The sequence below is a fragment of the Gallus gallus genome, chromosome 5 (assembly GCF_016699485.2).
Source record: "Gallus gallus isolate bGalGal1 chromosome 5, bGalGal1.mat.broiler.GRCg7b, whole genome shotgun sequence".
Taxonomy (NCBI): domain Eukaryota; kingdom Metazoa; phylum Chordata; class Aves; order Galliformes; family Phasianidae; genus Gallus; species Gallus gallus.
Genome location: NC_052536.1, coordinates 52,697,771 through 52,724,969, shown reverse-complemented (window position 1 = coordinate 52,724,969; position 27,199 = coordinate 52,697,771). Strand labels below are relative to the sequence as shown.

Sequence of the window (27,199 nt, the reverse complement as noted above, 5' to 3'; positions counted from 1 at the left end):
GAGAAGGCAGAACTTGTTATTGTAAGAGGAGAGTAAGAGCGGAGCTGGCTTCATTTGGGAGTAGTGAGAAATTGGAATTTTCTTCCCAATTATGTGCCTGGGGCACCTGAGTGAGCACCCAGAGGGGAGGAAACAGAAAGTTGTGCAATGAAGGTGTTCCTGCAGAGTGGCAGTGCCTTGCTGGTTCAGGCAGGCTTTACTTTACAAATACCCTCTCCAAGTGAATGCTTCCTGCTTGGAAACCTTGGAAGCAACTCTTAACGTGTCTCTTCTTGCAGAGGGTCTCAGAAAAGCCGGCCCTATATTTTACTGTACTGAAGGCAGGTGCATAGATTGTAAGGAAACCGAGGCATATCCTGTTCTGAGGATGTGTGCTTGTAGTCGCACGCCAGCTCCTTGCTGGAAGTCTCACCCAGGGCAGCAGCTCCAAGAGAAAGTGGTGCAGAAGCACACATCAGCGTGCTGCAGTTGGCCAGAATGCCAGGCATGGCTTGCAGCTCCTGTTGGCTGTGATGCTGCCAAGGCTGCCTGGCTGGCTGGGGAGACCATGGTGCAGTGGCGGTGCTTACGCAATGCACATTTTCTGTTGCTTGACTGGACTTGTCCATAAGTAACTGGGTATTCGTAATCCTGCTGCCTTTCAGCGAGGGAGATGCGCAGGGCTCGTGGGCATTTGTCCTGCTTTGTCTCCACAGTAAGAAATCCTGATTCCAAAGGAGAACAACAACCTGGGCAGCTGTGTGGTTTGTGCACAGGCAAGAGGACTTAGCATCCTGCAGGTGGGGAAAGCGTGAGATAAGTTAGGCATCCTACCTTCTGTGCTATTTCCTATTTGGAGTTGATGGTTTTGAAATTGCAGCTGTTTTTTTGTTTGTTTGTTTGTTTTGTATGGTGGGAGTGATTTATTGTAGCAGGTTAGCATATACCACCAAGTTCTTTTTTCTTTGTGCATCTTTCTATGTGCGGCTTGGCTGTTTTTCCTCTCTGACAGCAGTACTGGTAGGAATCAGAGTGTTGGCCTGGTTTTTGCAGCGCACAGAAAGTTATTCTTCAGGCTTGAAACTATGCTATAAATTCAAGATTTACGTTTGCATGGGGATTTTTGTATTTCCTAAAGCAACTGATTCTTTGAAAGCAAAGCAGAGGCATTTTGTCGAAAGCAGAAGACAGAAGTGCTCCATGGAAACTGCTGAGTTTGCAGAGCGGAGCACCAGTTTTCTGCCACTGCAGAGGGTCACACATAGGCAGCATGGGGGTCATCACGGTTCAAGGGCTCTTTCTGCATGTGCAGAACCCATGCAGGCATATCAGTGTGCAGGTTTTCGCAGACAGGTGTCCAAAGAAGACCCTGAGTAGCATTGTGGGGGGAAATTTGAGCTGAAAGCAGAACTGGGAAATGAGAGGCTCCCTTTGGAGAGGCAGCCCCTCCAGGTCAGAGCAGGACAAGCAGCAGTCTGCATTGCTGGAGAGAGAAACTGATGAATTCACAGCTGCCAGGCTGGGATCTATCGTTTAAATTGTAATTTGCCCTTCAAATTTTGGCAAGCTTTTGTTACTGTTTGTTGGACAAATCTCCCTTTTGTGTTCTCCTTCTGCCTCTGAAGCAGCAAGAGCTGGTGGAGTGCTACTTGCAGCAGGATTCCTCTTCTCTGCTATATTTAGTGATCAAAATAAGCCCGTGATCTTTACAGGAACACTGCCAAAGCAGATAGGAGTTGCATGAGACGTGCCCTTTCTCTCTTGGCTCCCAAATACATATTGCATTTAACTTCCCTCCCCTCTCTTGACGCTCCCAACGACTCTGCCTCCTGAGGTCTGTGTGCAAACATTGTGCTGCTGTCTCCAGTTGTTTTGCTCTGTAAGAGGAAGTCCTCAGCCCAGCAAAGACTCCTCCATTCATATCACTGCTCTTCCTACCTTTCCCTTCCGTAAATTTCCTGAAAAAGCAGATTACTCCTTTTCAGAAAGATCTGAGGATGGCCTTATGATTTAACTGGGAAACTCCAAGCCATTATTGCTTAGGTGAGGTTCACTCAGCAGAATAATCTGCTTGTTAACCATCTGACTGTTTCCTTTATGCAGGGGAAAAAGGGAATTAGGAAGGCAGTGGGAAGGAAGCAATTTTATTCCTTCAAAGGCAGAGTATTACTAGCAGCCTGGTTCTTGTTAGTATAATGTCATTCATACAAAGTGGTTGTAATTATTACTTAGCACTATTTTAAATACCTTTTACACCATATAAAGTGATTTCAGCGTTAATGGCAGGCTGACCATGAGTTTCTAAGAAAGCATTAATCAAAGGATTTATTTTTTGAGGGGAAAAAAAGATGAGTAAAAGAAACAAAAGAGAAAATGATTGTAGTCTGCTTGCTTAAAACGAGCAGTGTTTTCCAGCCCGTTCCAACCAGAGTCCCCTGTGTGACAGCTGAACTGGCTCTGCTTGCAGCCGATGCTCTGCTCCTTCCCTTCTGATTGTAAGGAACGACCCAATTCAGGAAGCACAGAGGAAGGGCTATGATGAGCTGTTTGCACAACCCTGTGCTGCAGAGAGGGAGCAGCAGGCCTGAGGCCTGCCCGTGCTCACACAGTTGGGTCTTGGTCGCCTGGGAATGGCCTAGATCCTGGGACAGTTGAGTTTCTTGTGTTGTGTTTACAAAAACCCTTCCCCAAAGCCCCCTTTTTGATGGGGCTATGGCGTGGCTTGTGGAGTCACAGGAAAGCACGTGCCTATACCCCACTTTGTGGAAGCTGTTTCCATCTGGCCTTGTGGCAGCAGTGCAGCGCTATATCTGACGTGGCACCTAGTTGGAGATTTTGGGGCAGAGTTTAGCACGTTGTATACTTACTGGTTGTGATGTAGAGATTGAATTGTCATTCTGGCCCATGGCAAAGCCACCACAGTGTTTTTGGCTTCTTGCGTAGCAGCGTGCTGGACGTGGCCTTGGCCTTCCAAGCCTCCAGGCAGCCGCTGTTCTACCTTTTTATGTTAACAGTTGTGGTTACAAGTTCTGAACACTTGTTTTTATTAATGATGTGGGAAAACGTGGAAATCAGATGGAAAATTGTGTTTTTTCCAGCTTAATTAAGTATGCTTCAGCAGTGCGATTCCTCTTGGGAACAGATAAATGTGGGATAGGCTCTTGTTCTGAGTGCACAGAGCAAGCAAATGCATCATGCACCTCCGTGGGTCAAATCTTGAATGAGGCTTAGCTCTGTTAATAAAAGCATTTCTGTGTGTTAACGACAGCGTGGAGTTAATGCTGTTTCCAAACTGTGTAATTGTACCAGGATGGCTGATATATTACCACCCCCCCAAAGAAAGAAAAGGTCAGGAAAGACACTTTTCTAACCATGTTTTCAAATTAATTAATGCAGTGAGAAGATCCATTGTACCTCTGTAACAGGAAGTATTACTGATGTGTAAATCAAAGACAAACCAGCAACATTTGCTGGCCTTAAAAAGTGGTGTAGCTTTTGTATACCCAGACGCTTGTCCTGGCACGTTTTCACGATTATAAATAGATTACTGGGAAGTCCCTGGATGAGAAAAAATGTCCTGTTGCTGGTTGTCATAAATAAACTAGCAGGACATGTCTTGGTTTTGCAGCTCTTGTTCTTTGGAGGAGTCCTTACTTGTGCGTTTAATTTCAGTGTGTCAGTTCACATGAGTGAAGACTATTTCTGTGGCAACGAGGTGTAGTTTTGTGTCCATCTGTGTTTCTTGCAGATTCAACATTCTCTGGGATTGGTTCTTTCGAGCAGTTGTTTGGCCTTTTCCAAGCTTTTTCCTATTGAATTCCTTTATCTCCTGCTGCTGTGAGCTTAACAAGACCCAAGGCAAGACCTGTGTCTCTAATGCCGTTTCTTAAAGGACTGGCAGATACCCGTCTAAAAGCAGTGGGTTTTTATGTAGGATCGTCGTAGAATCATAGAATGGCCTGGGTTGAAAAGGACCGTAATGATCATCTAGTTTCAACCCCCCTGTCACAGGCAGAGTTGTCAACCACTACACCAGGCTGCTCAGAGCCACATCCAGCCTGGGATCAGAAGGCTCTACCCTCTTTTCCCCATCACCTTCAAAGTGATGGAAATGTAGTGGGAGACTTTTATTCCCTCCTGAAAGCAAGGGGAATGCACCACTTACACTTACTGGATGATGACAAATACTTTTTTTTTCCTGTGAGGAAGTAGTCAGTTCATCAAGTAGTGGAAATCAGGACAGATCTGTCAATGGCTTTCTTCTGATTTTTGTTACCTGAGGTTCTGGCTTTGAAGAGAAGGGGATCAGTACGTCTGCTTTGTGATCTCATTCCAGCTGTGGACTTGTATGCTGTATGAGGCCACCCCAAAGAGCAAAATTGTCTGGCATTCTAAATTTGAGAAGAATGAACATCACTTTGGAGAAGAACTTTCAGCAGAGAGAGTGTCTTAATGGAAAGGTATTGGAAAATGCAGGCACAAAGAGCCCCCAAAATGGCATTTAAAAGTGGTGAAATGGTTGAGAAGGAAGTGTGACATCAAACTTTAGTGCTGTGGGAAGTGCTCTGACTTAAGAGGGGTGTGAGCACACTGGAAGTGAGCAGAAAAGAGCAAACACTGCTAAAACAAAACAAGCAACCCAACCATTGAATCATAGAATGGCCTGGGTTGAAAAGGACCATAATGATCATGTAGTTTCAACCCCCCTGCTATGTGCAGGGTCACCAACCAGCAGACCAGGCTGCCCAGAGCCACATCCAGCCTGGCCTTGAATGCCTCCAGGGATGGGGCATCCACAGCCTCCTTGGGCAACCTGTTCCAGTGCGTCACCACCCTCTGAGTGAATATCAACCAAACAAAACCAAAACTCCTCTAACCACAACTTGATTGGAGGGGTCTTTCCTTGGAAATTCTTCAGGTCATGTTATTGTGATTTGAATCCCAGCAATTTGCCTCTAAGGAGACAATGTCAGACTTGCAGAAGAGCTGCTTGCCAAATGAAGGTTCAGCAGCGCTTTGTTAAGAAGGCAAAGTTCAGTCAGCCTGCATTGTGGAGTTCTACTTCCTTCGGATAAGTTTGCCAGAGATAAAAATCAGCCATTTCTCGTCGTGACATCAGCTCAGCTAACGCATGAATAATAATAATCTGTTGCTAGGAACAGCCTTCAGTTTACAGGCAGCGGCCTCTATGGAGGGAAGGTCTGAGTCCCTGAGCGAGCCATAAACAATCAGCAGCACTTCAAAGAAGGAAAAGTAAAACCAAGTGGTTGGAGATGTCATGCAAAGATGTCTGTAATACCTATTGCAACACCAAGTGAAAGCATGTAGCCAACATGGGAAAATAACTGGGAAAATATGAGGCATGTGTCTGTGAAGGCAAAAACAATGAAGCAGAGGCTTACTGACAGCAGATTATAACATTCACCATATAAACCTCTAGACAGGCTTGTTTGCAAGATCTCTGTTGCTTTCAGCTGGAAGGAGTGCATTTGTGAGCTAATTTCACGCCATGTGATTTTTTGGGATTGGCTCCCAAGGAGGGCTCTGAGGGCACATCTGCCCAGCAGGCTGCAGCACGGAGCAGGGACACCCAGGGGGTGGCTGGTGCTCCCTGGGATTGTGAGGCAGTGTGGAGATCATGCCAGCAAGTTTACCTTGCTGCCTTATTAGTGCGCATTATTATTATTTCTTGTAGTAATTTTCATCATTAATGAAACGTGCATTTTGTATTTTAATGGTAGTTGCACACATTGTTTGAGAACAGCAGCACTTCTGCCACAGAGGAGCATTCTGTATGGTTGCTGTTTTGTTCACACGATGGAGCCCTACTGCTCTCTCTACTCGGACTAACTGCAGGATTAAATCTGTAATCCATACTGATCCAAACTGTTCCGTTAAGGCTACAAAATCCTTGCTAGTGAATCTAGCAAAATCCATCCCAAACCTTTTCCCCCTTCCTTTGAGACAAGCATGTTTTTATAAAGACCCAGATGAAGAAAAGTCTCTCTTCAAGTCTCACTGGGACTTAAGTCTCACTGAAGACATGGAGTTAAGTCAGTGTTGTCTGTTCTCATGATGATCTCTCCAGAATTTAAAGCTGAGGTATGATTATTTTTAGGTTAGTTTCCTGAGACTTCCAGTGTGTTACCTGCTCTTAGATTTCTTGGTCTGTCAACGTGCCTATGTTTCTCTGTAGATATTTTGTTAGTCAACGGATGTTTCAGTACAATTTGTGAAAGAGAGGTTACGAGAAAGTTAGGTTGAAATTATGTGTTGTGAGCGTACTGATCTAATTCCCACCTGCGTGCTTAGGTGCCCATTGTGAGAACTGAGGGAGAGGGAGGGGAGGGAGTTCTCTACCAGCACCCACTAGCAGAAAGCCTGGGTTTGGGACTTAGAAGTGTCATTGTCATGGCGAAAGCTTTGGTTGACAGTTGAGCCATTTGAGCTGTATTAATACCAGACTACAGAAGGGTGGAAACACAAAGCATTCTCCTCACCTTTGGTTTATCTCCACTGAAAAAGCATGCTTTTCTTTGCAATTTGTTTTCAATGCCCTGGATGTATATTTCACAGTTATTCAGTGTTTCGTGGAACTGAAGGATTTGGTTTAGCTCTGCAGGTTCTTTGAGTCATTTTATAACGAAATAATCAAATACAGAGTTGAAAAGATGATAGTTCCTAAAGCCTATGAAATGCACTGCTAAGCAATTTTACCAACACCTCCACAGATTTGTACCCTTCAAAGGCTGATACAGTATAGTTACACTTGACGTGCTTTATTTGAATGAAATTCTGGGGTTAAGGGCGAAAGGACAAGCCTCGTGTCCCTGGGTAATCCCATCTCAGACAATCTGTACCTTGAACCTTCTAAAGAATACTAATCCTTGCAGATATGTCCTCCAGGAGTGTGCGTGTCTCTCTTGAAAGCAGCTGTGGGGTCTTCTGCTGGGGCAGGACCGGAACCAGAGGCAGGGAAAAATGCATGTGCTGTGTTAGATGGTGAGAGGAAAGCTTCAGGGCTGTGAAAGCTTTGGCATAAACTTCTCATGTATTAGCTCTGCAGTTTTATAACTTGTGCTGAGGATTTATGGAGTGGATTTTTCTTAAAAAAAAAAAATAAAGAAAGAATTAAAAAAAGAAAGAAAGAAAGAAAATTAATCATCTGGATAAAGAGGCCTTAGTTTGTCCTTAAAAGAAAATAAAGGCATATGCTTTTTTTCATTTATGTATGTTCTGTGATCATGTGCCATAATTTTGTTGGAAGGGATCTCTGGAAGTTGTCTCATTCTACACCCCCTGCTCAAAGCATTAATGCTTTAAATTTTGCTGCTCTGGAACCTGAAAGCTTTATTACATTTTACCAATTGCATGCCCAGAGATCTGAGCTGAGTCCCACCACGTGAAGCAGATGCAGGCACATAGAAGGAGACACTGCCTGCTGTGTTGATGCTGTAGTTGAGAAGAAACGTGGAAAGAGGAGAAATGCTCATGGAAAAGTTAACATTTGGCTTTGTTTCATAGCTCTTGCATCGTATCCTATTATCATGGAGGTATTCTAATGCCAGATCCTGTCCCCTTTCTCCAAACTATGCTCCATTATGCAAGTCGGGTGGACATGACTTAGCTCTACCTGTGTCACCAGATCAAATTTGGATGCAAAGAAGTCAAACAGATATGTGTGTTTTCACTGCTGGTGATTTGATGCTGCATCATGTGCCCATTTAGTTGAAAATAAGGTTAAAATTGGGAATAAACCTGCGATGAAGGGAAAAAACATGCATTTTTACTGAAGTTGAGTGTGTGCCCCAGAACTGCAGGGAAAGGTACATGGTTTTGAGACCTATTGCTTGTGGTTTATACTCATGTGGCAGTGGTGGAGGGTCTTACTTGCATGCTTCTTCTCCTACCCCTCTTTTTTTTCACATGGTTATAATGTTAGGACCAAATTCAGGCACTCGCATTGCTTTCACCCGTGGATTCATTGTTGCCAGTATTTTCTATTTCTTAATGTCCTAGCTTTAGCTGGGTAGGGTTAGTTTTCGTCATAGTAGCTGGTATGGTTCTGTGTTGTAGATTTAGGCGGAGAATAATGTTGATAACACACTGATGTTGCTGAGCAGTGCTTATACAAAGTCAAGGTCTTAGCTTTTCCTACTGCCCTGCCAGCAAGGAGCTGGGAGGGGACACAGCCAGGACCACTGACCCAAACTGCCCAAAGAGATATTGTATACTGTGACAACATGCTGAACGTAACAAAACTGGGGAGATTGGCTGGGGCTGCCCCTGCTCAGGGACTGGCTGATCAATCAGCAGGTGGTGAGCAGTGGTATTGCACATGACTTATTTTTTGTATTCTTTTATCATTTTATTATTTACCCTTCCGTTCTACCTTTTTTCCTGTTCTGTCTCCCTTCCCGCAGGGTGGGCAAGAGTGCTGAGCTGCCCAGAGCCTTAAGCCACAGCACTTAAATAGCTCTGAAGGCCTGCACTTGGCAACTGGAAAAGTCAAGGTGCAGTGAGTGCAGCAAACTCTGCCTATATCCTGTAAGCAAAAAGCTGGAGATCTGATGGTGTGGTTTGTACCCCCCTGTTTGGTTCTCACTGCTTAGTAGCCTTCCAAGTAACAGTCACATAATCATAACATACAGTGATAATCACAAGAGGTTAAGATTTCGTGACGTTGCATTTTTAGGATTTGGTTTTGTGTTGCTTGATCTTGAGAGGAGAAGGAAAGAGTTTCCTAAGAAAGACTGTGTAGCCTTGGGCATAGGCGGTGCTGCAGGGAGAGCTGGATTCTAGTTTAACGCCTACTCAGAGTTCTTGCAAGACCCTTGCCTTGGCACTTACCTCTAATGTTTTTTTTTATCAGTGACAGCTTTCTGACTTGAGACTCAGAGCTTGAGAGCAGAGGGCCCCATGGCTGGATCAACAGTCATGGACTCTCTGGCAGAGGACCCAGCAGAGATTTCCATGGCTGCAAGTTCCAGTGTCCTTCCATAAAGGCAATCTCTTTCTGTTGTCCATTTAAGAACAATTCCAGTCTTAAAATCATGTAATGCCTTTGTAGCAGTTGTGTGTGTTGAGAGGCTTTGTTAAAACACAATATTTAGTAATCTTCTGATTTCCATTCTCGCTTGAAGGCATAGTTTATTCATATTGTCTTGTTTGTGAGCCTGTCAGAGATTAAATAGTCTTTTCCTTCACTTCTTGCTAGGCTAAGCAAACTAAACCCTTATAAAAGATTTTTACCTTTTCTCAGATAATCTAGATAGCTCATGTCTTTACCTTCCCCAGCTGGAAATCCCTTTTCTGATGTCCGGTGCCTTAAATTTTACTCGGGTGTTATTGATGACCTGCAGAAAGATTGTGTGCTCACTGCCAGCTGGAATCAGTGCTTTGGACATGCAATCTATTGCACTGGGAAAACAGAATCAAATTAGCAATCTTTTTCACCTTATGCTCTCTGCAGCTTTGCTTGTCCTTGGTAGAACATGGGCAAAAGCCTTTGATTCAGGAGGTGCTGCAAGTGGGAATTGAGTGGTATTTGTGAAGTGTTCAAATACTGCGGCAATGAGTGCAGTGGAAGATGTTGTGAGGAGCTTAATAGTCCTGTCAGCAGAGCAGCTCTTGAATAAAGCACAAGGACACGCATTGCTCAGGGTGTGAGGCAAACCAAGTATTGAATCGCTCCTCATTACATGGGTGTCCTTTGTTCTGTGCAGGGAGTGAGGGAAAACAGTATATGGTGGAGTAAACAGACTTCATCATCATTCATATGCACAGGGAACAGAACGAAAATTTCACTGGCTTTTTTAATGTTATATTTCCTTACTCATCATTTTTGACATGTCATTTTGACATATACCTGGCGGATGGGTTGCTAATGTCTAGTCTGCAAATCCTAGTACTTCTCATGGAAAGGGCATATTTCTTTTAGGAAACAAAGGCTGCCTAAAGTGAGCCCTTATTTCATCCTCAGCTTTATTTGTTTTTGAACTTGTTTAAGTTCTTGATAAAAATGAGCTTCTAGCTCAGAGGCCAATTTTCCTGCAGTGGCAAATTGGACAATATTGCTACTGCAGTAACAGAAACATTGTTATACTTCTGTGTAAGGCACAGCATTTATCTCCCTGAAATTGAATTAGAGATAGGGGAGGTATCCAGGGACAGGAGAATGGAGGAGCTGGAGAAAAAACGTGCCTCATCACAGGAATTAAGAAGTAACAACACTGTTAAGTAGAAGCAGCAGCTGTGATTATCCACTCGTGTTAACTGCTGCTTTTGCATTTCACCTTAATCTTTGCAGATTCTGCATGAATTGTTTCCATTCTGCAACAGTCATCTGTGCATGAAGGAAAGTACAAAGATGTAAAGAAAGCCTGGGAGGTTTGGCAGCAGCAGATCTGCAGAAGGCACTGTGAGCCTTTGCCAACCTGGCTTCCTAAAAGAAAGTAACTGTGTTTGTCTTTCCCTAATCATAGTGCTTTTGTTTTCATGGCAAGATACTCTTGCATCCATGGTTTGTGTTGTCGAGCACTGCTGGCCTCTGTTAGAAATAAAGCGAGCAGAGCCAAGTGGCAAAAACTTGATTCATGCAATAAGAACATTCACTTCATTCCGTGTGAGCTCCAGAAACAAAGAAAAGAAATCCCCACATGACACTTAACCTACGTATTCCTTCACAACTCTGATATCAGCAGTGTTAATGTAAAACTATACTGATTATCTTTTCTTTTTGTAATTTCAGTTTGAAAACTGATTGAAGAGTCTCCATTGGATTTAACATGGCGTCGAATCAGTCATCTCCCTCAACAGAGGAGCAGGCTTCCTCTGAAATAGATGACCTCTTTCTATCACTGCAAGGTGGGTTGCTATAGTTTTCTGTGCTTTATTAGTGTGGATTTATGGCAATTTGGAGGGACCAGTTAAAACTGATGTTACAGTGTATTCTGTTCATGACTGCGTTACTTTGCTGGTGTTTCTCTGTTGTGGAAAAACATCTCAGCAATGAGCTGAAAGATTATGGCTCTGATAGTACTTTCTGTGGTATTTTCAGAGCCATTGCCTTTTTTGTGCATGTGGCATTGCGGGTTCTTACGCTCTGTTACTCAGCATACATGTTACAGTAAACTGTTTTCAGGGGAATTGCCAAAGTGAAAGCAGTTGTATTTCATTGGTTTCCTTGTTTTCCATTTGTTGACGATTAGTTGGTTACACTGAGCTGTCTTAATGAGGCTAGAAAGTACAGTGCTGTTTCATTTTGTTTCTTTTTCTTTTATTTACTTTTCAGTCCTTATTGCTTTATCTCATGCATGTGTAGAAAGAAAGCTCATGGACAGAACAAGTAGAAAAATTAAGTGAGTGATAGGCAGATTTCTTACAGGTCAAAGTCTTTCATTTTTTATCCTTAGTTGCAGTGGGCTGGGTCTTGTTAAATGATCTATCACTTAGTGGTATGTAATAGTTCCATTTTAGTGGTACCTACTTCGACATTTAAATGGTCATCAGCATGTCAGAGATGGCCTATTGTGTAGGCTTTATGGATTTTCCTTAATCTCATGTTGAATTTTATTCTCTAAGAATTTCCTGGAAAGACTGGTTTTGCTCTAAATGTACTCATGAAAACATTCATGGAGGCGTTAGTCAGGGAGTCTGGTCAAGCAGCAGGATGAGCATGGCTGGAAGGCTGGTCTTCAATGTGTTTAAAGCTTGGATATTCTAGAACATGATGAACTATGTCATGTTTTCGGAGACCTATTTCCTTTTAGTTTAGTTGCAACAAAATGGTTCGTATTTGAGAGTAAATATGTGACAATATGTTAAAAACAGATGGTGCAAGAGAATATTCTGCCAAATCACTTTTACAATCCATATTTGCACTAGTGTTGCCATTGAAACCACGTGGTTTGATGAGTGAGTGTTAACAGTGGTCTGAAGCCAAACATCTTTAATGGTGAACTTCCTTCTGTTTTGTTTCAGTATTCAGTTTTCAGGACAGTAAACAAAAAACCATAGCAGACGAGTGCTAGCCTTGCTGTAGCACCAAGCGCAGTTTGTGAGACACACATTTGCTGAGCCTGTCACACTCAGCCCTTAGTACAGAGACTGAATTGACTGTAGTCATGAAGTAGGCTTTGGAAACACTGTCTAGCTTTAAGGCATGGAATTGGAGATATGTGGGATTTTAGGCCAGGGTTTTATTTTGAAATAATATCACTACTTTCTGAAAAGTCAAGTATGTCCAGTGAAAGTAGTGTTGTTTGATCAGTATCTAAGTGAAAGAATCTTGCTTATTAAAACTGAAATAACTAAATAATTTTTCTATGCTGTAATAATTTGAGCTCGTAGATTATGCTGATGTGGTGCAAATTGGAGCCAAGCTGTGTGTGTTTGGCTGTTCTCAAACACTTTGAGAGGTCCTGAGAAAGTGATATAAACAATTTTGTAATGACTCAAGATGCAACAAATGGTGTAGACATGTCTAATGTATTGAGCACTGATGCTACAGCATCTGATCTGGGTCAAACAGGCAGAAGGTAATACAGCTGCGATGAATCACTGGAAACACATTACTGAATCTACTACAGTTCTGTAATAGAAAGGATCAGATAAGAATGTTAGGGTCACTCCTGTAAAAGGGGCTGTTTTAATGATAGAGAATCTTGAGGTGGGATTTTTAAAGCAGCCAGAGACTTTGATTACTTCAAATGTTCAGGTTCACCTGATGTCAGATTTAAGAACGGAGTGCTCTTAAATATTAGAAAACCAGCTCCATTTTTGGCTAAAAGTGGTTGTAGTACTGGTTATGATCTACTTCTCAAATTTTTAGGTTATAAATTGAGAATATATCCAGTACTGTAAAAAGCACAATGCAACAGGAGTTAGGTGTAAACAGTGGCATAAGAAAAAAGAAGTAGGCATGAGATCTTGTCTGGATTCTTTGTACCTTATTCCACATTTAATTTTTTTTGTGATTCAGTCTTCCGTTATTTCTGAATGGCAGTGATGTTACTGCACTTATCTGACATATTTGGTGGGTCTTGTCCTAATTAACCAGTCAGTTTGGTCATTGGGAAGTTATATGCCTAAAAATATAATAAAATGGTTAGCTTTTGTTTTTTTTTTTTACTGCATATAGAACCAGGCAGTTTGTTTTGGTAAGATTTGATGGTGATTTAAGTCAAAATCTTCTGTAGGAGGCCTGTATACTTTCTGGAAGAAAAGGAAAGGAAGGGGGGGAACAACCGTAGAATAGTCTGAGTTGGAAGGGACCCACGAGGATCACTGAGTCCAACCTGTCTCCACGCATGACGAACCTTAAAATAAATAATAAAGAGGTTACTTCTTAGCGGCCCTTATCATTATACAAAGCCTATTAAATTAATGCCAGGGGCTTAATACTGTACAAATCAGCTTTAGTGGACTTTCTGTAAACGAGTTCTCGGGTAAAAGAACGTTCAAAGATGAATGTTCACTCTCTTTTGTGGTGTTCAGTCTAAAAAATGAAGTAAAGAAAGTCACTGGGATATGGGTAGAAATCATTTTGTTTTCAGTGCATCTTTCTTTGCAGCTCATTATTCTAAGGAGGTACGGTGAAGCTTTAAAAACAGGAAGAAAATAGGTAAAATGAAACTGTATGGTTTCTAATGTCAAAGTCCAGACATTTTCAATTGATGATGCTAGTCCCAGAATCATGCGGCTGAAATAAAAGCTGCGAAAGTATAAACCCTTACATATGCACTTTTTATATAAAGCTGTTTGAAATTTTCGCAGTTTTCAAGCTGATCTCCATAGGCAAAAGCTAAATAGTCACCCCTTCCCTCCCTGATGAGAAAACTGAGAAGTTCATATGAAGTTGCATGAAGTCAGGGCTTGGGCTCCTTTTTCTTTGTTGTTTTTTTCTTTCTCTTTTCCTTAGATGTTGTGATTAAACTAAATTAGAATAAGATCAACATAAATCTGTGATTCATTCTGTGATTCTGTTCATGCTAATTCTACCAGCACCTTTCTGCTTTCTCCCACTTTTCTGATGCAGTAGAGAACACAGAGCAGCTGCAAAGCTGTTTGGTGTCCCGGCACAGCCAACTAAAGGTGCAGGTATAGTGCCTGGAGCTGGATCTACTCGAGGTGTCTTCTATAGGGAAATATTTAAGAGATTGCTCAGGCCAGGACGGCTGCAAATCTTTTGGTGAACAGAGGATGCTTTCCAGAGAGATGCTGCTTAGTGGCATGTCTTTGGAACCTGAAGCCACTTTTGCTGCAGATGCTGAGGGAGCATGCAGGGCTGGCTGGAGATAAGTACAGGAGGAGTATTGCAGGAGTCTTGTCGTCTTCCCACATCTTCCCTCCCATCACTGTGATATGGGCAGGCCTGATGCTTGGCCTTCTGTAGGTGGAACAAACACAGCCAGGGTCCAAAATTATTGTCTGCTGCCTGAAATGAGGAGGCATCTCCTCTCCCTTGGTAAGAGAAGGTTTTCTGGGATCTTTCTGGGAGAGCATTCTGCTCTGTGGTGACAAGGGTGAGTGTGCGACTGCAGCAAGGGAACTGCGCAGCCACCGGACTGTGGGTGGCTCCAGCAGACACTGGTCAGGTTTGTTCTGCTCTGGAGCTTTCAGGATGTAAATCTGGCTACCTATAGGAGGGTGCAACTTCCATCTTCCCTCCCAGGAGCAAATACTTCCCCTTTCCTGTCCAGGACAGCAGACAGAGCCTAAGTGTGGCCTTTCCTACTAAGTCTCTACAGAACGTTGTTTTCTACTTTTTCTCCACGCTTTCTGAGCTAATTCAGACACAAGGCAATGTGCTTTAGCTCACAGAGTTTGAGGCATGTACTCACTTCATAGTTTAATTAACTGTAACACTCTTAATTTTTGGCTGTTCTCATTGACCTATGTTCGTGCTACTGTTTATTGCTATAACTAGAAGGATAACATAAGAACATGGCCGCTAAAACTGTTTCAGAAGGGTGCTTAATGAGATAAGTGAATTATGTTATTTTCATGCAGTTAGGACTGATCCTTTATGAATAATCAAAAACCTATTCCTCTCTGACTAAAATTAAATGCTTTGATATATACGGATGGATTTTATTGTGCAACTTGTAATAGATTGCACTCATATCTGAGTAATTGACTTAAAGGAGGATATTGCTCTGAGACGCACTTAATCTTCCAGAGGTCAGGGAGACTTATAATTCTTACCCAACATTTATTTTGCTCCAGCTTTATGCTTCATCTGTTGAGGCTGGTGTATTATTATAACTACACGTTCATTTGTTGATTGTTTTTTTTTTTTTTTTTTAAACAGAGCGATCCAAAAAAGTCCATTAAATGCTAATGATTTTTCAAGGGTGACTTTTGCAAATGGAAAATCTCCCAGAGGAGCTGCACTGAAATTTACGCCCTGTTTACACTGCCTGGGTGAGGAGCTGGTCTGCAGCTTCTGGGTCTGAGCAGCTTCATACCACGTGATGGGGCTGACTGGATTGGGAGACACATGAGATTGGCTTGAAAAAAAATAACTCCTGGATATTTTGGCCTGTTTGTAATGCCCAATGAAAAAAATAGATTGTGTAGTTGTGTAAATGTGCTATCCCTGCTAGATAGATTTCAATTTGCTAAAGGCTTGCTGAGTGCACAATTTGTTACAAACTAGCATTGCAGTGACTAAGGGGAGTGGGTTGCTTCTGAGAAAGTGGCATAGGGCACTGAGAGCCACTTATGTTTTAGTCCCTGCTCCAGCTTGGGTTTGCAAAAAAACTGTTAGAAAAGCCATGTAAGCCCTTATCATTAAAGGTATGTTGATTTCTAAATGATGTGATTTAGTACCTTAAAGAATTTAACCTGCAACCTCTGTCTGTGCCCCCAAGTACTGCAGTGCCTCCAGGGGCTGTTCTGTTGTTAGTAAGCACCATGATGACTCAGAGCTGCTCCAGGATCCTGGCAATAAGACCAGTGAAAGTATTTAAGGAGGCCAGGAGTGCCAAACTCAGTTTGAACAGGCTTCCTGAGTTAGTAACACTTTGGGTAAATTAGATAATTTGATTTCAAAAGGAAAAGGAGGTTGAAAGGAGATAGCGTAGAAAGTTCCCACTTGCTGCACAAACGTGGTAGTAGTTGATTAGTTAATATTTAAGTGCTGTTTGGATTTGAAAAGACTCATTTCTGTAGAAAAAATTTCATCCTGTTCATTGGCCTCTGGAAAAACTTAATCTTGACAGAAAATATTGTGTTTGTTTTTAATTGCTTAACACCATGTTACTGAACATAAATGCTGGAAATAACTCTGTTCCCCTGCTTTCCTGTCTGCTGTAAGTGAAGCTGCATTACTGTGTGGAAGGGAAGGGGTGACGTAATGGGCAGGGGGGAGAATTTCTCACCGCTCCCTGAGTAGGCAGAGACATAACAATCCTTCTGATAGTTCCTACTGTTTACTTATGTACCTGCTTGGTGTTTTAGTTTGTAGCAGGAATGCTCTTTTGAAGGAGCTCTCCAAGTTAACCCCGCTGGCCATGTTCCTGCTGAGCTGTCATAGAGTATGGAAGTGCATATTTTGGATACAACTGAAATATATGCTCCAAAAAGGTACCCCAGTGATCTGTGGCCATTCAGTCTAGAGCTGCTTGGGTACAAGCTTTCTTCCCCTTACACATGTGGTGGGTACACCAACTTCTGACCACTGGCTCATCAAGCTCCTGATCTGCTCCTACTGAGCTGCATGGCTTCCTCTTGTAGATGTATCCTCAAGTGACCTGTGTGATGGAAGGAAGATGCAAAAATAGCACACACAAATGGTAATTGTATCAGTCAAATCAGAGGTGGGAAGATGGTAGAGTTGTGTGTTTAACAAACAAAAAAAGGTCACTTGCTCGTAAAGGATTCACTGACAGTGAGGCACCAGTCCTCGCAATAGAAGAAAACCTCTTTGGTGTTTGGTGACTTCTTTTTGACAGGCAGACTGGAGCAGGCTACATCTGCTGTGCTGAGCTAGGAGTTGCTTCCCCCGGCTCCCTGCCAGGAGAGGGAGTTATTTCCGTGGAGCCATCTCCCACCTCAGGAAAGAAGGAACAAAGGGCAGCCATGGAGAGGAGATGAGTTTTAACTCTGGTTTTTCTGTCAGAGGAAGGCTGACATTCCTGCCCTCCCCTCTTCTTCCTCCCAGGAGAGCTCAGCACTGCCATGGCCCCTGCTGCAATCTATCATGTCCTGTGCTCCAGCCCTTAATGATTGGCCTATTTTATGGCACTTGCTGATAGCTCATTACTGGATAGAACAGCTATTGTCCTGTCCAACAGTATCTATTGATTTACAGCAAGTCTATGTGACACGCTTCTTCTATGCTATTCCTTTGTAAAGAGTTGTTCTGAAGATTAGTTTTAAAATGCAGGGTGAAATGTGATAGATTTTGGATGTTTCCAGATTAGCAGGTTCTTATTTTGTTCTCTCAGATTTACCTTCTGTCTTGGTTAGTTGTATCCCAAAGTGAAAGAAATGATCTGGATTTTTTTATAGCTTTTTTTTTATTCTGGGTCAGTGGCACTTTGAAAACTAGGACAAGATAAAACCAAGGTCACTTAGACTCCTATAAAAAGGCCTGACAAAGAATCCATTCATCCTCATAAAAATAAAAATCTGTATTAATTAACCACGTGGTAGAGATAAGAATTTGAGACCTTGATTAAATCATTAGAGCCTCCAAGTAGTGGAGTCAGGGGAAACACTCAGCCTGAAAATTGAAATATGACTGCCTGTCACCATGCCAGCAGCACATCTGTAATGAGCTGTACTGTATCGGTAGGCATTGAGTTTTCTTATTGATTCATGAGGATTTTTTTTTTTTTAATTTCAATAGGAAAATAAGCCAGACTGCAGCTGAGGCTGCAGCTACCTGAAAGGCAGACTCGTGAGTTGCATTAGGCTATGGCTGTAGGTTGTGGGAGCATAACTTGTTCTTACACATGCACAGCAAAATAACTACTTTGTCCATTTACTTGTGAGATGTTTGCCTGTGAGCCGCCCATGTGAATCAACACTTGTAGTACCTGGCTCATGTTGTGTAATGCTTCTGTATATTAATGTGGAGAGATTAAACCAAAACAAGACCAAGTGTCCTCATCCTAATGGTCTTTCAGTTACCAACTCCGAAAGCAAGTCCTCCAAACTGGTAGCAGCCTTTGGCAAGAGTTACACCTGGAAGAGTCGCATACGACTGGCAAAGCATTTAATATTTGCTTTCTGCTGCTTTTCAAGTGCCAGAAATTCCAGCCTGATAAAAGAGTGCAGCTACTCAGTAATCACTCATTAGGTAATTGGAATAGCACCCATGCACTAGGGTGTGGTTGGGTCCTGTGCTAACATGAAGCCAATACCTCCATGCTGTTTATGTCCTCTGAGTGTGTGTTGTGAATAAGATTGTGTGTAGCACATGTGTGCTTACTTTCTGTTTTCCAAACATTTTTGTCCATGTCTTTAGGAATGCCTTCATCTTTATTGTTCATCACCACCTTTGTGTTATTTTTAAAAAAGCACAAAACAGTTGATCAAGCAGAGGAAATCAACTGCTTCATGCTTTATCAGGATTGTAGTATTGCAGATTGATCACAGAATCATTAAGGTTGGAAAGACCAGTAAGATCATGTAGTCCAACCATCCACCCCCACCATGCCCACTGACCACATCCCTCAGTGCCACATCTCCACGGCTCTTGGACACCTCCGGGGTGATGACTCCCACATCTCCCTGGGCAGCTGTGCCAATGCCTCACCACTCCTTGTGAGAAGGTTATTTTTTCAAAATATCTAACCTGACTAAAGAACTGTTGGAGGACCAGTCAGCTCCAGGATGCACAACAGCCCTCAGTGTGTGCAATGTATGGATGTTTTTCTAGCTGTTCACCCACCTGGTGACCCAGGAGGTCACCTGTCTGCATCACCCTGACCGCGACTTCCATAGCCCCATCCTCTGCTCCTGGCCACCAGCGCAGCAGGAAGAGGCCTTGTGCTTTCTCTCTGTTTTGCATCTCTTCTACCCATCTCACCTCACCTCTCTGGTGCCTTAGGGGAAGGCTGGAGGCAGGCAGACAGGAGGGGCTGAGCTTTGCCTGAAGAGCTGCCCTAGGCATGCACAGAATGGCCGGGTGTCTGCCTCACCCTCTGGCAGGGGATGGCTGAGTAGGCCGCAAGGCTGGCATAGGCTGAAGGTGGTGGTTTAAGTGACTGGAACATCTGCTCATCAGTGTAAGCTTACTCTTCCCCAACAGTCCACATGACATGTTTGTAGTGTCTGTGTGGAACGAGTGCAGCCCTATGGGTGTTGATTCAAATGGCAAAGGGAGGAAGGGAAGAAGAGGGGACAGCCACCCTTCCGCAGCTCCAGGCAGGCCCCCGGGGTGGGCACAGCTTTTTGGCTTGTTCTTTGAGAAGCCAGCCTGTCTGCTTCCAGTCAAAGCTGATGTGGAAAGGGAGAGAAAAAGGAGGATGTGTTCATGTGTGCTCCCAGGAGGCACTGGGACGGCTGGCACAGGTGGGCTGTGGGTTCTGTGTGTGGCAGTGCCCGCGCAGCATCTGGGTTAGCAGTGAGATTGAACGGCTGTCATCTCAGCGGCCAACACCTGCTGTTATCTCAGGCACACAGCAGGGATGTATGCTTTTCACAGCCCTGTCTTGGCATCTTTCCTGGGGGGAACAGGAGAACTGGACTGATCTGCCTGCACTGCTTTCACACACTGGGGAGAGGGGTGAGCAGTTTAATACCTGTGGTGAAGTGAAACTAGGCCCTGACTCTCTGCTGTTCAAGTGAATAGTCGTTTTGTGTAGATTGCCTCATGCTAAGTGTGAAGTCTTTATATTTATTTTGACAAGGTGCATACCTCGCTCTCTGCTCCCGGATATTCCTCTTCACTTTCTGCAAGAACTATACAATGATTCCCTTTTCTTCTTCTCTGCCACCCACGGGGCACAGAGAAAGGCTTTCCCCACTTTTGAAATTTAGCCTGATGTGAGAAATTGTTTAAATATTCTGTTTTTTAATGTGGGGGCTTAAATAGTTAAAATAGTCCCCTTGCAGCTGCTGCTGGTTTTTCACTTAGTGACAGCCTACAGGACCTGGGTGACGGGCTGGGTCTCTGAGTGATTTATGGAGTTATTCTAGATGCATTTCTCTCTAGGAAGTTGTGTTCACACCACTGCTTGCATTTGCTGAGCCTTCAAGAAAACCTTAGTTGCTCTTTGCTGTATCCAGTAGAGAAGTATTGTTGATAGTTGTGGAGGTCCTTACATTATATCTACAAGCAAGAAAATAGGAACACTAAGAGCTGAGAAAAACTAATATTAAGCTGTATCTACTCTTATATGTGGAAGGGCAGACCTTAGCTTTTTGAGAAAGAAAAATAAAACCAGATGATTTTTTCATTAACCATTTTGCTTTTCTTTTTTCCCCAGTACAGCGAGAGTGTACTCAGAAGAAAACATTTACTACCTGGATAAATTCAATATTGGCAAAGGTAAGAAAGGAGAAGAATGCTTTTTGCCTTTTTTGATTTGGATGCCTTCTTAGAAGGTTATAATTGTTATTATTTTAATGAATAAACAAAATTAATGTAAGATTATAAGCACTGGCTGGAAAAAGTAGCCCATAATTTGCTTATTAAGTATAACAGCATTGTATTGGTGATAGTCTAAGGACATTTACAAGAGACGGGTTGTAAGGAGTCAACTGTATCTTTCTTGCTGATTTGATAAGACATCTTGCTGAGCTGTGGCACGAATCTCAGGGTTTCATGAGATTCTAAATTTCTGATTAATATTACTGTATTTAGGGAAGTATTACTCACTTACACAATCCACAAACATGAGTTTAATGAGATGATCACAGAGCAGTTTATATGGCGTGTGCTGTGGGTCTGACTTGCTCAGACAAAAATCCAGTTTTGTCTGCTCCTTGAGCAGAAGCCATTGAGCTGATGGTAGATTTGTGTTGTCCACATATGGGTGAAAGAGTGACAGTTTAGTTATTCAGCTCTATAGTCATGTTTGTACATATATATATATATATTGAAAAGGAAGTAAAAATATGAATTAACTGCTTATGTTAACTTTCCTTTTGTTCAAAGTTACTTCTTTTTGCTACATGTCTCCTTGAAAAGTATCATAAATACTTGAAAATGTGTCCAAAAGTAACTCTTATAAATAAAACTCTGAGATGAGGAAAGTGGGAATAAGAAACAAACACAATAATGTGCTAGAAGGAGCAGGATATAGCTGATTAGATGCAGGATTTATATTTCAAATTATTGAAAAATAAAAGATACTGAACAGTTTTTTAACAATGAAATGGAATAATGTTTCATGTTCTATAGCATGATGAATTTAAAGTAACTAAAGATGGTGTCACATACACTGAAATTTATTTTGCAGCACACACCTCCTTCTGTTATCTCAGACCTGTATACAGACATTCAACAAGGACATATGCTTTTGGATCTGTTGGAAGTGCTTTCAGGTCAACATCTGGTAAGACAGAACAATACAAATATTACCTCAATGCTTTGTCAAATCCAGAAGAAATTGCAGGATATTCTTAATTGTAAGGACATTAACAATCCCCCTGAAGTCATAGAGCTATTTGCGAGTAACTTAAGCTTATATCACTGACGCTGAATCACATTGAGATAATTTGATCCAAAGCCACTCATGAATCTTTGTAAGACTCTCCTTATCAAAATGGAACTCAAATGAATTTTTACAATTGAGAATGTAACATGTTCTTTTTGCTTTGCAGCCACGGGAAAAAGGATTTAATACCTTTCAGTGCAGAAGCAACATAGAAAATGCTTTGACATTTTTAAGGAGCAAATCAGTGAGTATTAACTTCAAAATTCACAAGTAAAGCCAGTTTAGCTGGTGGAGAATTTTCTTTGTTAACAATGATCCTTTTCTCCCTCCCTAGCTCAAGCTTATAAATATTCATGTTGCTGACATTATTGAAGGAAAACCTTCCATTGTGCTTGGCCTAATTTGGACAATTATATTTCATTTTCATGTAAGTATTTCAGTAATGCAAGGGAGTCTTTCAGTAGAGGAGAAAAAGCACAAAAATATGTTGGCTTACATGGCTGCAAAGAAACGAATCAGTACAAAGCAGAGGATTATTTTCTGACATCTTAAAGTGATGAGTCAGAAAAGAGATGCACCAGTGCATCTTGCCCGTCTCTGAGCTGCTTATCCAATGTGATGGTAGCATTACAACTTGGACATCATTTAACTGAAAATGGTAGGAAGTGCAGATATTGAGATTTTTTTAAATAACTAGTTAAAAATCAGCTAAACTTAGTCTTGCTAAGGCCTATAATGATTAAGCTTTTAATAGAGCACCAAATGGAGCAATTAGCATAGAGTGGCTCACATCCATCTCCCTCAGAGGCAGAGCCCTCTTCAGTGTTGACTGTGCTCGAAGTTGTTGTGTGAGCTTTTGTGTAATTCTTGCTCTTTGCTTATTTAATACCAAGTATCAAATGACATGAAGGATGTTGTTGTGATGTTTCTTACACAAGATAATGTGTATGCATCTTGTGTGGCAGGACATTATGGGGAGAAAGGAAAGTGTGAAAGCACACTGCATTGCTAGAATCCTGTTGAAGGACTGCAGAGAATGATGGAACCAAAAAGTTGTCTAGCAAGAGCCCTGCAGTGAATTAACCTAGGTGCTTTTGGGATCAACTGGTGATAGGGGCTCAGGAGAGAATCTATAAGCAAAGTTCTTTAACTATTAGTTGTAGTCCATATTTTTCTTGGTTAAGGGTACTTTGGTGCTGGAGTATTTGTGCTGTGCATAGTGGTGTGCATTATCTTTTACCTAAACCAAGCCTCTCAAACCAACTGTAGATTTCTAAGGCCAATTGAGTAGGTTTTCCTGCACCCTGAGCAAGCAAGCAAGCTCTGAACGTGCCTGGTAGAACACATGACAGCACAAAACACAGCTGCTATTGCCTTTCTTTTCTGGTAGGAAGGGTAGGAAAGAACACTGAATGAGAAAATCCCTTCATGCTGTTCCTGGTACCCATAGTATCACGTAGATGCCTTGGGTGAATATTTCAAGTCAAAAAAAATCAACAGCTCATCTTGAACAGATAAAATTTGGTAATGGTTGATAAATTTTATCCAAACTTTGGGGGCAGAGGACTGCTATTACAGCTTAATCGAGTCCTTTCTAATTCTCTGTGCTTTTTTTTGCCATTAATGTCTTGGAACTTTTCACTGTAACCTGGTTAAATTCTCCCATCATCTCTGACAGATTGAAGAACTTGCCAGGACACTTGCTTGCACTTACAATCAGCCTTCTCTTGATTGTTCAAGTACTGTTGACTCCTCCCCAAAGGCAAGGCGATCAGCTAAAAAGAGTGCTAAAATTAAGGAACGGTGGAAGATATCTGCTACAAAGGCTCTTCTGTTTTGGGCAAAAGAACAGTGTTCACCGTAAGTTTCATCCAATATGTACAAATAGTATTTTACATTTTGTATTTACAGCTTTTCTCTAAATGTGATATTTCCCCCCCCCCCCCCCCCTTTTTTTTTAACATTACTTAGTGATGGCTTAGAACTTGGATGATGATATCAGCACTTTTAGCATCAATCAGGCCCTAAGCATTATGAAATGAGCCCTTTAAATGTAATGAAGTGAAGCTAATCCTACTAATAAAACACCACAATGTAAATTAGTTTGTTTGGCTTTTCTCTTTTAGGAGCTTACAGTTTCCTGTGTGATAAGTCTAGTGGAATGTTTACATGATTTGCTAGTTTTAATCCTCATGGTTGGCACCAGTTAACAAAGTTGCAGCAGTTACTTATTTTTTAAAAGGACGATTTGGGGTTTCTAGGATTCCAACATCTCTCGTGGGACATGAGACAGACAGAATGACAAGTATTCTGTCAAAATACTGCACGATCCCCAGGGAGGATCCTAGTGAACGGAACAGGTCTCAGTCCCTAATGTCTCTGTATGTCTTTTTTATTCCCAGTGTTCACGTAGCTTTCTTGATTTCAGTGGAAGCATTCACAGCACACAGCCTAAAATAAAACAGATATTTATTGCAAGGGATGGGCTATACAATATACATTTTCTTCAAGGGCTACTGCAACACTCAGACATTTCAAGTATCTTTTAGAATAAGGTCAACCATTTCTCCCTAGCTTTTTGATAGCTTTATGTTCTAATAACATTCTATTAATATTTGAAGTTGTTTAGGGGCAGAAAAAGGCCTTCATCAACACACTGTTTACTTTCTGAGTGAATATTTTTAGTCACTATATTTTACATTTTAATTATGTTCTATCAAAGCACGATTGACCAGCATGTAAAAGAGAGCCCTCTGTCCATTTAATCCTCCTCTTTTGACTGTTTTTTATTTTCAGCAGTATTATTGTTTTCAGCAATATTACTGTCTGTTATGTAGCATCCTTTCTGAATTGTGATTGCATTTAATAACTTTGTTATCAGTTAATACTATAGTTTTTGTTAAAGGAGCAAGTCTTTAAAATCCTGGCTCATTGTTTTGTAGCTAAGTTTTATCACTTGAAGCCCTAAGTATTTTCCACTCAGGAGCATACTCATAATACATGAGCTGCTTCTGGAAAATTGTCCCAGATTTCACTATGGCTCAGAGAGCTTTCTGGGTCCCTCACAGCACTGTCCAGATACCACTTAATGGAAGATGTTTAAAAGACACCAAGTAAGAGAAGAATCTCTCTCCTAGAGCAACAGTTTTAAGGTCTGGATTTTCTGAAATGACAAAAAGGATTCCGAATCTCAGTGGTCTGATGGACAAATACCTTTATTTTATTACAACAGCTTCAGTGCATTGCTTGTTATTTTTCTATCCCATAGAACGCATTGACTGTGAGGGCAAAGATTGTATTCAGAAAGAATACTGAATGAGTAATGCTTACCTTCAGAATGCTATATAAGAAGAAAATATTGTAGCATTTTGCAAAACCAAGTAAAAAAATGTTATTATAGTGATGAGTATTACTGTCTCTATGGTTTTCTGACCCAACTTTTTCAGAAATGTCGTGGCAAAGTTCTCTGCAACTTCTTGGATTTCTTTCATATATCATGTTACCAAATTTATCTTGTATTTCTGAATTCTCATTTATGACATCAGAGTAAATGTGCTGTCTTGTTTTGTCTCTAATCATTTTTGGGATAGGTATGGTTCCATCAGTGTGACTGATTTCAAGTCAAGCTGGAGAAGTGGAATGCCTTTTTTAGCTATCATCAATGCCTTAAGACCAGGTCTAATTGATTTGGAGAAGGCAAAGGCTAGAAGCAATAAAGAAAACCTGGATGAGGCTTTCAGAATTGCAGAATTGGAGTTCAATATTCCACGGCTTCTTGAACCAGAAGGTAAGCTATCTGCTTTCTTGTAATGAGCGAGATTAATACAATCCTACATATGTTGACTTGTAATACAGGCAAAAAGTAAGGCTGTGTTCAAGTTTGAAATGAAACATTGATCTTTACTTTAATGCTCTAAGCTGTGGTTCTTTATTGTATAACACTGAGTATACTTGAGATTTTTAGGATTTCATGCTGAATTGACAGCATATGCAGGAACAATGTGAGGAAGACAGAATATGAAACTTTTCCATTTATAGGAAAAACTTGTTCATCAGTTTCTCATGTTATGTTAAGGTGTTCCCAGGGAAAGAATTTCATTACATTCTAATTTCTGTCAGTGGTATGTTAAGTGAGCTACAGCAAAATAAACGTATTTATGGAAATGTGTTTTAATAACTGCAATACAGTGTGTAATTATGTGATCAAGTCTAGAGGGCTGAATAATTATGTAAATGGTGTATTGGCTTTTGTAGATGTTGATGTTATGAATCCGGATGAAAAATCAATCATGACTTATGTGGCTCAGTTTTTACAATACTCCAGGAATATGCCCGAGACTGAAGACATGCAGGTGTGTAATCTGGTTTATCACTGAGGCATCTTGTAACAAATATGCATTGTCCCTGCCAGGATAATCAGTGCTTCCTTTTCCCAGTTTATAGCATCATACAGTAACAGTTATCCTTCATAGTTTGAACCTCTGATTCAGCCACTGACAGTGTTGAATTGGCTTGAACGTTCCGATACTCCTATGTGTTAGCCAAGACTCAATGTGATAAATTTTGATGGTACTGTTGGAAGTACTGTGCAGGTGGTCTTGTTTTTAGTTTGTGGTGTTTTGTTGTTGTTGTGTTTTTTTTTAAACTCATCTATTACAGAGGACACTTTTAAGCTGGATTTGTTGTCATGTGCACTCTCAGGTCAATATGTAAATACTAAAGTGGAAGCAGATAAATTTGCAAACACGCAGAACAATCAGCTCTAAATTTAATACCTTGCATTTAGAGTGAACAGCAGCTGTTGCTTGCAGGCTATGCTGGTTAGAAAACCAAGATGTCTGTTGTCTATATTCTCTTATATTATGGTGTTTGGAAAACCAAGTTGTCTGTAATCTATATTCTTCTACAGCAGGAAGGTTGGAACTAGATGATCTTAAAGATCTCTTCCATCCCAAAACATTCTATTGGAGTTTATACATTAATTGCCTTAGTTAATTGCATTAATTCACCTATCTCCATTTTGATAATATCCTTCCAGTAGGGCTGCAATCAGGCTCTTCTTTTAAGATGGCTTTATATATCCAGGAGACAAGTTTAAAACTTTGACCTTACTTTATAGTAGCAGCTGGCCCAAAGCTCATTAGAGTCCTCAGGAAACATTGTTCGTTTTTCAATGGCTTTGAATGGGGTTATCATATGCTCAGTATATGTTGTTTTGTGGCACAATGTGAATTAAAAGCAAGGCTTTCAAAACAGAAACAAGAAATTTTCTGCTCTAATTACTAGGGTAAAGTAACAGAGACCATGAGCTGGTTGGCTGTGCAGCGAAAAAAGTTAGCAACTTTGCTGGTGGACACAGAGAATGAAACATATTACCAGAAATACAAAGTAAGTTGCATTTTGTATTTAACTGCTTTTTCAAAATTAAATATTAAGAATGTTCTGTGAAACAGACTTTCATCTTCATTGCCTAAGCCAAAATGCTAAACGAAACAAGAGATGGAAACCGTGAATTCAGTAAATGCTCTCAAATGATTGAGGGAAGAATGGGGTAAAATTATTTCTCTTTGGAAACAGATATACACTATTTTGTTTCTGAGCAG

At 41.3% G+C, this 27,199-nt stretch overlaps 1 protein-coding gene across 9 annotated transcripts in view; it reads left to right on the top strand.

The window, feature by feature from the left end:
* Positions 1-27,199, top strand: part of SYNE2 (spectrin repeat containing nuclear envelope protein 2) — a 173,918-nt gene that overhangs the window by 6,698 nt on the left and 140,021 nt on the right. For 8 of the 9 annotated variants that reach the window (XM_040701588.2, XM_015287885.4, XM_015287883.4 and 5 more), the window contains exons 2-10: positions 10,730-10,845; positions 20,424-20,485; positions 21,399-21,494; positions 21,763-21,840; positions 21,931-22,023; positions 23,275-23,456; positions 25,187-25,383; positions 25,851-25,948; positions 26,883-26,984. In XM_040701588.2, the coding sequence (XP_040557522.1) occupies positions 10,767-10,845; positions 20,424-20,485; positions 21,399-21,494; positions 21,763-21,840; positions 21,931-22,023; positions 23,275-23,456; positions 25,187-25,383; positions 25,851-25,948; positions 26,883-26,984 (987 nt within the window). In that variant the 5' untranslated portion in view covers positions 10,730-10,766. Of the gene's footprint in view, positions 1-635; positions 780-10,729; positions 10,846-20,423; positions 20,486-21,398; positions 21,495-21,762; positions 21,841-21,930; positions 22,024-23,274; positions 23,457-25,186; positions 25,384-25,850; positions 25,949-26,882; positions 26,985-27,199 lie in introns of those variants that run through there. The other variant, XM_040701586.2, reaches the window with a different exon arrangement.